Source organism: Bidens hawaiensis, unplaced genomic scaffold (assembly GCF_021521415.1).
Source record: "Bidens hawaiensis isolate Kalapana, Puna unplaced genomic scaffold, B.hawaiensis_p1.1 tig00018312_1, whole genome shotgun sequence".
NCBI lineage: Eukaryota > Viridiplantae > Streptophyta > Magnoliopsida > Asterales > Asteraceae > Bidens > Bidens hawaiensis.
Window position 1 is genome coordinate 1 of NW_027492767.1, and position 9228 is coordinate 9228.

At 32.4% G+C, this 9228-nt stretch overlaps 1 protein-coding gene across 1 annotated transcript; it reads left to right on the top strand.

Moving 5' to 3' along the window:
* The first annotated feature begins 7190 nt into the window (after positions 1-7190).
* LOC143555760 (uncharacterized) lies at positions 7191-9228 on the top strand. The gene is made up of 5 exons (XM_077045264.1): positions 7191-7443; positions 7973-8223; positions 8328-8466; positions 8672-8891; positions 8976-9228. The coding sequence occupies exons 1-5, from the start codon at positions 7191-7193 to the stop codon at positions 9226-9228; spliced, it is 1116 nt and encodes a 371-aa protein (XP_076901379.1).

Sequence of the window (9228 nt, forward strand, 5' to 3'; positions counted from 1 at the left end):
TACACGTACTCTTTTCTTTTATTTCACACGTATATAATAAAGCATTTGTCATGTTTTGACCATAAAATTGAACTTTGATGTAATATAAAACTTATGAATTTTTTAACAAGATACCATGAAGACAAGTTGCCACACAATCATTCACATGGAAAAGTGAACCAGTCGTAGTTGACACATAAACGCGTTAAAAAACTTATAGAATTGTTTCAAAGTACAGCAAAAGTATTGTGATTAAGTTGTACCTTACAAGAAAGAAAAAACAAATACAAATTTTGAGAATCTTGTTATGATCTATGTGATAATGTGTTCGCATGTTTACTATTATAAATTAACATGCAACAATCACCAGCACTCACTCTGACTCTAATAACTTTATACACCCCCTAGAGATCCTGAACTCCTATATTTACACAAAGCCCTATTCCCGATCATGCCCTGAGAAATGTGAAAGATAGCAAATCCTGGCTAATCCGTTCGACCCAAGTTAATTTGGGTTTGCCTCTAATACCCCTCTTCACCTCCACGATGAGGGTTTCCACAGCTCTAACCGGTGTTGTCATCGCACCCTTGTGCACATGTACAAATCATCCCAATCTCCCCTTCCTGGTTTATTCGCAATACTGATGACCTCTAATCTCTCCCGAATACTCTAATTATAACCGGTCGAATTGCAACCCTATAAAAAATTCGTACATATACAAGTAAAGAATATATGTTAATCTTATAGTTTTTGTTTTGAAAAGAGAGAAGAAAAACAATACGTGAAACGATTTATATATATTGTGTATCGAAAGGGCATGGTTACACGTACACCAACCTAATTTCTAAGAAAACCCTCATATGATGTGATTTGATCAAATTAAAAAACATTGAATATGGGTGCACTAGTTTGAGGCCCATGTATTACACGGGTAATTGTTGAAAATTTAAAACTTTGACCATTAAGTAAAATACAGTCAACAAATTAATCATATATTGTTAATACAATTACAGTTAAATTAAAATTACATAAATTACATAACTAAGATTACACAAATATGTTACAAATATGTGAAAACTTCCTTTTACACTATATTTGTGATTGTATTAGCATGTATACATTGTTTATCAAAATCAAAAATTTTTAGTCTATGTCTGCTTGTAACTCTTAATAAAGTAACATATAGGCATGCTTATAACTCTTGATATAACTATATATAGTTGTTCGTGTGACAAAAAAATTTCTCCAAGTACATACCAACTCTAGATAAATGATAATATATATCCATGATACTAATAAAAAAAGATTCATACACATAAAGTATCATAACTTTTAATCAATTAATATGAGTCATTTGAAACATCCCCTCATGTTTATCTAAAAAAAACATGATTATCCCAAAAATCATATATCTGAACTTTGATTATATAATTATCCTTAGAATCTTTACAATTTGAAATTGATTGATTATGATAAATTTGTTGTCATTAATATTCTGTGTATGACAATTTTTTAATGACTTTATATTTTACAATTAAAAATTGTATAATCAAGTAACATAAAAACTGAAAATTTAAATATAATAAAATGATTTGTTAATTTCATATGAATGTAATCTAGGTGTCACACCCCAACCTACGGTGGAAATGGCGGGGCGTGAACTGATTGCTCACAGATTTTCAAAGGTTACCATCAAGCAATATTTGAAGTTTCATTAGCTATTAATTAAATTACATATAAAACAAAATCCATACAATATTCAAACAAAACAATAATGTATCAAACAAATATAAATCATAAATAATATTGTCTCGTTAATATTTTCTTCTAGCATACATCCTTAAGTAATCTTCTAATTACTTCACATCACACGAATACCTGCATATGCGTTGAAAATAAAGTAGTTTTGTCAACACGAGGTTGAGTAAGCAACACACCAGTTTAAATGTACATGTAGTATATATATAAAAATAAGTATTGCAACAAGTCATATGAGAATAACAATTTACCAATGAGCAAGTATAACTGAGATGTCGAGAAGCACAAAGGCTATAACGACTTGCGTATGATCATACTAGACTAAGATTATGTTGGACCTCTCCGAATGCGGAAGCATATAAAGCAAATAAACACATAAACAAGTAAGGTATAAGTTGTTAACACATAAGACAATAGTTGCAGTTTTAAGTATAAGTATATATAAGAAATATAATTTACGCATATGTCCCCAAAACATGGAAAAAGAAGTAAAATGGGGGAATGTGGTACTCACCTTAGTAAATATGCAAGAGTAAAAGTAGTCGATAAGAATGATGATATAATAGACGTCACGCTCGTCGAGATGAATCAACAGAATGTCCTAAGTAATAATAGTCGAGAGATGCTACGAGTTAACAAATGGTCTAATAAAGAATATTTAAAACAGGGAAACGAGAGTTTAAACAATTTATTTAATCGTTTTATTTTATAAATATTTTATAGATAATAAAATAAATCCTTTTCTTTAAGAATATAATTTTTATTTAAAGTTGTATAATATTTAAATATTTGTTTATATATATAAATAAAAATACATTTGTATTGTTATTAATAAAGATTTCTTGTTAAGTAAATATTGTAAATAAATGATTAATAGATACTAAACAATTTATAAATAGCATCCCTTACAAATGACTTTTTTTTGAACGGCCAACTAAGTAACGCCGGGTACTCTATACGCGGCCCCCATTGGCTAAAGGTAGCCCGAGCCAGCCACTAGTCCGGACGGACGGAGCCCCTAGCGGTCCACCTATTGAGGGATTCACCGGATAAAACCCGACCCTCAAGCCCGCCAAATGGCACGACAGCGAGGAGCCGGTAAAACCGGGTGAGATCAGGACTCGAACCCTGGCAAGCCAAGGTCATCCCTCATATCTCCCATATAATATATATTTTAATTATGTTAATTTACGAGATTATATTATGTATTTTAAATTAAAACCTTATTACGATCATAAATCCTTTAACAATTTTTAACAAATATTATATATTCATATATATATATACACACACATATATAAACATGGTTTTTAACAAATATTCGAAAAACGGCTAGTTTTCATGTAGGTTTTAACAAAATATAATTTATTCATTGATCAAGATGATTATTATTAATTAAAATTGATTAGTTAACAAAAATTTCCTAAAATATACCAAAAAGGGGACGGCTGGGACTCGAACCCACGTCTAGCCGTCTCACTGTGTTTAACTCAAAGGTGCACCACCCAAGTTGGCTGGTGGCTAACACACTTACAAACCAGAAACTTTAATTATTATACGCACAATTTAAAAATCCCCAAATCAATTATAAAACCTAATAATCCAATCGTTTAATCTACAAATCCTTTGATTAGTTAACCATAGGGTTAACGTAGTAGGATGAACGACGAACACAATCAAACATTTAATTACCTGTTTGATGATCCAATGCGGGTTAACAAGATCGAAATAATATCGGCCCTAAATGGATCAACAACTCAGCTCCAGAGGTTGTTATAATCGAATTGGTTAGGAAATTTTTTGTTGACGAGGTAAAGAATATTTGCAGTTTAGTCCTTGTTGTATGAAGTTGGAAACATATAGGGTTAAAATTATTGTTTAGGGTCATTTTTGTATATACTTGAAAGTTATTATTGTTAAATTAAATACATATAATAAATAATAAGAATAAAATAATACTAACTTGATAAATGTGACGTTTATTAATTAAAATTTTTCGAAAATGAAAACGGGTCGGGTAGTTTAGATTTGGAAAACCCGAGTTGTTACACCAGGTTTCGGCTCAACCCGAAAACTTTTAGTTTTAAAATCATATGTATTTTTAGGTATTAAAGGCTAAGCCTTAGCCGCTGACGCTATCAGAATTTAGTCCAAGTCGATTGTTCTCATTCCACATATTATGAATCGAATGTTTATTGTTTATTATTTTGAGTATAAACCATAATAAACACTTTAATTAACACTTCAAAATTTACTAACCGTCTCTTGTCAATCCATATGGAGAATACTTATTGTATGTAGTAATTGATTTAGTTGGAATAAACTTATAACTTTAATGTCATATATTGAAATGATTTAAAAGATAACGACCATATATGAAAATTGGTTGAAAAAAACGTGAGGAGGGTTATAGTATTAACAAGTGACAAAAATGATAGGTTTTTATTAGAATAGATAGATATGTCGTATTCAATATGAGCGTATTAAATGACAACTTTCCTTAATCGGACAAAGGGCCTCTTTCTAATTTAATACACATGTTGAGTTTAGTTTGCTTTTTTGTCTACATATATACAAATGAAACGCAACTGAATTCAATTTGTGATTATTCATTTTGCGAAGTAACACTTAAGCTGTAAAATAAACTTTATTTTTCTTTATTTGACTTTATTTTAATTGTTTGGTCGGTGAATCTATGTTGATAGTTTTACTGTAAATGATTATATAAAAATATATAAACGGTAATTATCTCTTTTGCTAGTATTTTACGTTCTAATTTCTTTGATAGGTCTATATTTTAAAAGGGGAAAATTTCTAAACTAGCCCTTTTCTTGAGGGAGAAATATGTTTTAGCCCAAAATTCTCCAATATTCCAAAAATAACCCACATAATATTGACTGAGGTGACACATTGGAATAAGATCCGACGAGATTTCTAAACAAGTTGTATTTTGACACGTGTAAGAATTCCTAAAAATCCGGCCAAATTTTTGAAAATCTTGAGGGACCCGTCCATATTTTCTCACTAAAACCTCAAAAGCAGTCTTCGCGGACGATTTTTTATGTTTCCAAACTTATCATTCCAAATTCTAAAAACGATGAAAATGTTCATTTAAATTTCGCCTTTCAAGACGCATTTGAGACGAATTTGTACCAAGGAGACGATATTATGGTTTTCTTCTTATAAGTTGAAATCTCGTCCACACCGACAAGATTTAAGTTTAATTCGTTCACACCGACATGTAATATAAATACTTTTGATGAATTGATTTTCCTCATTTTTCATGTTTATATATATTATCCTTCATCTTCTTCTTCCTTTCTTCATTCTTCCATTGTTCTATGAAATTTGACAATGGAACAATCTCTAACACATTTGAGAAATGATGTCTTTCAGCATTAGAGAAATCAGACACCAGTTGAGTCTTCATTGGAGAATGTTAGTAATGGATCGAGATTACTTCAAACAAGCGTACTAACATTCTGTTATGGCTTTATTAACTGTTCTAATATTAGCTTAGTATTATTGGAAACAAGCAACTTCTTGTTTTATGGCATGTAGTATCTATAATCTATCTAACGATGACACTTGTCTCTGTGTTGATGCATTAGCATTCTAAATGTATGGTTCTTTATGTGCAACCGCGACATACATGCCTACATGTGTATTTTATTTTTTAAAGATCAGGTGGTATGAGAAGTCGGTTATCCTGTTTGCCTTGCTAGCCATTTTCTGTAGGTTATTTTTATCATCCATTTATTGGCATAGGCATTAGTCGAGGGTCCCTTTGTCATGGGACATGTTTTTTTTTTGATGATTGAATTACCATATCCACAGGTAACTTGTATATCTGCAAATTATTGCAATGTGATTAATTTAATCATCAAAACAAACATGTCCCATGACCAACGGACCCTCTAGAGCCTATGCCAATAAATGGATGGTAAAAATAACCTACAGAAAATGGCTAGGAAAGGCAAACAGGATAATTGACTTATCATACTACGTGATCGTTAAAAAATAAAATACACATGTAGGCATGTATTTTATTTTTTCATAGAACAATGGAAGAATGAAGAAAGGAAGAAGAAGAAGATGAAGGATAATATATATAAACATGAAAAATGAGGAAAATCAATTCATCAAAAGTATTTATATTAAATGGCGGTATGAACGAATTAAACTTAAATCTGACGAGATTTCAACTTATAAGAAGAAAACCATAATATCGTCTCCTTGGTACAAATTTGTCTCAAATGTGTCTTGAAAGACGAAATTTAAAGGAACATTTTTCAAGGTTTTTAGAATTTGGACGGTAAGTTAGGAAACATAATAAAATCGTCCGCGAAAACTGCTTTTGTGATAAATATTTAGTGAGAAAATATGGACGGGTTCCTCAAGATATTCAAAATTTTGGCCGGATATATTAAAGAATTTTGGGCTAAAACACATTTCTCTCTCTAGTATGGGAATTTTTTCCCGTTTTAAAATATAGACCTATCAAAGGAATTAGAATGTAAAATACTAGCAAAAGACATAATTACCCTTTATAATATTTTTATATAATCATTTACAATAAAATTATCAACATAGATTCCCTGACCAAACAATTAAAATAAAGTCAAATAAAGTAAAATAAAGTTTACTTACGGCTAAAGTGTTACTTCGCAAAATGAATGATCACAAATTGAAATCATTTGCGTTTCAAATGTATATATGTAGACAAAAAAAGCAAGACAGAAATAGAAATTTTGTCCTTTAAACAAAGTCAATTTACGGTTCGTGTCCTTTATTTAGTTTGTTTGCAGGCCGTGTACTTTGAACATTTTTTTCTACACGTTATTTCATTTACGTTAACTAGGTTAGAAAAACTCAGTTAAATACCCTTACATGAGGCGCATGTGAGGGAATATTGGTCTTTTCGTTTGTACCTGCAAACAAAAACACTTTATCAGTTTCCCCCACCCTTCTTCGATTCATTTTCCGGTGATCCTTCAAAAACCCCTATTAGAAATCAAAAACCCTAAATTGAATGCTTTAATTGAACAACATTCTCCTATCCGAAATCAAAAACCCTAAATGGATGATCCATGATTCTTCATCCGTGAAGCTTTTGAACAATCGGATGCTGAGAAGTTTTATGGTAAGTTCGAATTTTAGGGTTTATAATCGGGATTATAGTAGAGATATTATACAATATATACTAAATATATCTAACTCTATTATCTCTATTATTTTATTTAGCTAATAATTGTTTAATCTTTTATGTGTAGTAAATAATCCTCATTTGTTCTCGATCAAGTTGCACCATGGTGGTACTTTCACCAAATGAGATATGAATGTTCTAATGATGATGAACATGTAGAGGTTTGTCCAGTTAAGAAATCAAAGAATGCTAAGAAATCAAAGAATGTTAAGAAATCTAAGAATGTTATGAAAACTAAGGAGGGTGATGAAGATTCCGGATAGTGATTTCAAGTATGAAGATGGTGACACAGATGATGTAGATGTAGATATTAGGGATTTCAGATTGCATACTGATTTTGAAGTTGAACAGCAGGATGCAATTGGTAGTTTAAAGGGTTTGGACATTGCAATGGATGATGTTATGTTGGATAATGATAGGTTGTATATGAAAAACAAGGAGATGAGAGGGACATGGATTCTCTTTTCCATGTGGGACAAGTTTTGGTACAAAAGCAGAGGTGAAGGATATGATCAAGACACATGCATTTGAAACAAGAAGACAAATTAGGATAAGAAAAGATGATCTGATAAGGGTGAGGGCAGTATGTGAAGGGGATATGGAAGATGGGTCCCACATGCAGGGGGTTGGATCTAGCAGTGCCAATAAAGATCAGGGACCAATCCAGAAAAGTATTGGGGGTAGGGGAAAAAGGAAAGACACACTTGTTAATAGATGCCCTTGGGTACTGTTGCTGTCATACCAAAAGAGAACAAGTTCATGGAAAATTACAAGGTTGGTAACTGAACATAAATGCCTTCAATCTAGGCAAATTTATGCTTGCACAGCCGGGTTCCTCTCAAACAATTTGACTACTGATCTTCAAGATGACCCAAAGCTGAAAGTTAAATCTATCAAAGAAAGGTTTTAAAGGAGGTTTGAAGTTGGTGTGTTTAACATGAAAGCTTATAGGGCAAAGATGTTAGCCAAGGAACATATAAATGGAAATTTCAGAGGCCAATAAGGGTTACTGAGGGATTATATTGAAGAGTTGAAGAGGACTAATCCAGATACAACAGTGAAGCTTGAATTAGAAGGATGCACAGATCCAACATCTGAGACAAGACAGTTCAAGAGGATATATGTTTCCTTGGGGGGGTCTTTGAAAAAGGGTTTCAAAGCAATAGGTAGGGATCTCTTGGGACTGGATGGGGCTTTCCTTAAAAGTGCTTGGCCTGGTCAACTTTTAACAGCAGTTTCTCTAGATCCAAACAATGGATACTACCCTGTTGCAAATGCTGTAGTTGAAGCTGAAACAATGAACTCTTGGGAATGGTTCTTGGAATGCCTTGGTGATGACTTGGATTTGAACAACAGATATAAGTTTACCTTTATGAGTGACAGGCAAAGGGTCTTATACAAGTTGTAGATAAGTTGTTTCCTTCTGCAGAACATAGGTTTTGTGTTAGGCACATTGAAGACAACCTAAGAACTATACTCAAAGGAAAGATTTACAAAGATGCTCTTTGGAAGCTAGCCAGATGTACAACACCTACACATTATGAGAGAGAGATGAACAACCTAAAAATTTAAACAAAAGGGCACATCTTTGGGTATCTAAGATCCCACCAGAAACATGGTCAAGGTCACACTTTACCGGTAAATTTTCAATTTTTATCATTTATTCTCTTATAACTTTCAACTTTTGTCCTTTATTTAACAATGTTTTAAATGTTTTGTTATAATAGGTAGAGCAATGTCTGATGTGTTGGCCAATAACATGTGTGAATGCTTTAATTCAAAGCTGGTAGATGGAAGGGACAAGCCTATTATAACTTTGTCGGAATATATCAGGGAATATTTGATGAGGAAGATTGTTAATGTGTTGAAGGTAATTGATAGGTCATCAAGGTTACCAACACCATATGCTACACAAATGACGGAGTCGGTGAAAAAGGAAGCAAGCAGGTGAGTTGTATGTCAATTTTTACATGTGTTGGAATGGTGAGTTGTATGTAACATGTGTGAATGTTTTACATATTTGGATGATAGGTACTCTGTGCATTGGAATGGTGAGGATCATTATCAGGTCACAGGACCAAATGGTGATCAGTATGTAGTGAACATGACCACAAATACATGTGCATGTAGGAGATGTGAGATAACTGGGATACCTTGCAGACATGTGGTGACAAGTATTTGGGTGAAAGGTGCACATGACCGAACTGTTGGCAGGCTAGAAACATTTGTCAACCCAATTTACACAATGGATAGGTGGAAGGAAGTGTATAGCTACAAGGTGTAA

Bases quoted from the DNA above. Each gene is read 5' to 3' on its own strand.
- LOC143555760 (XM_077045264.1), top strand. From the start codon at position 7,191: ATGAAGATTCCGGATAGTGATTTCAAGTATGAAGATGGTGACACAGAT. The intron at 8,224-8,327 runs GTAGTTGAAGCT...TATGAGTGACAG, and splicing joins ACTACCCTGTTGCAAATGCT to GCAAAGGGTCTTATACAAGT. The intron at 8,892-8,975 runs GTGAGTTGTATG...TTTGGATGATAG, and splicing joins GTGAAAAAGGAAGCAAGCAG to GTACTCTGTGCATTGGAATG.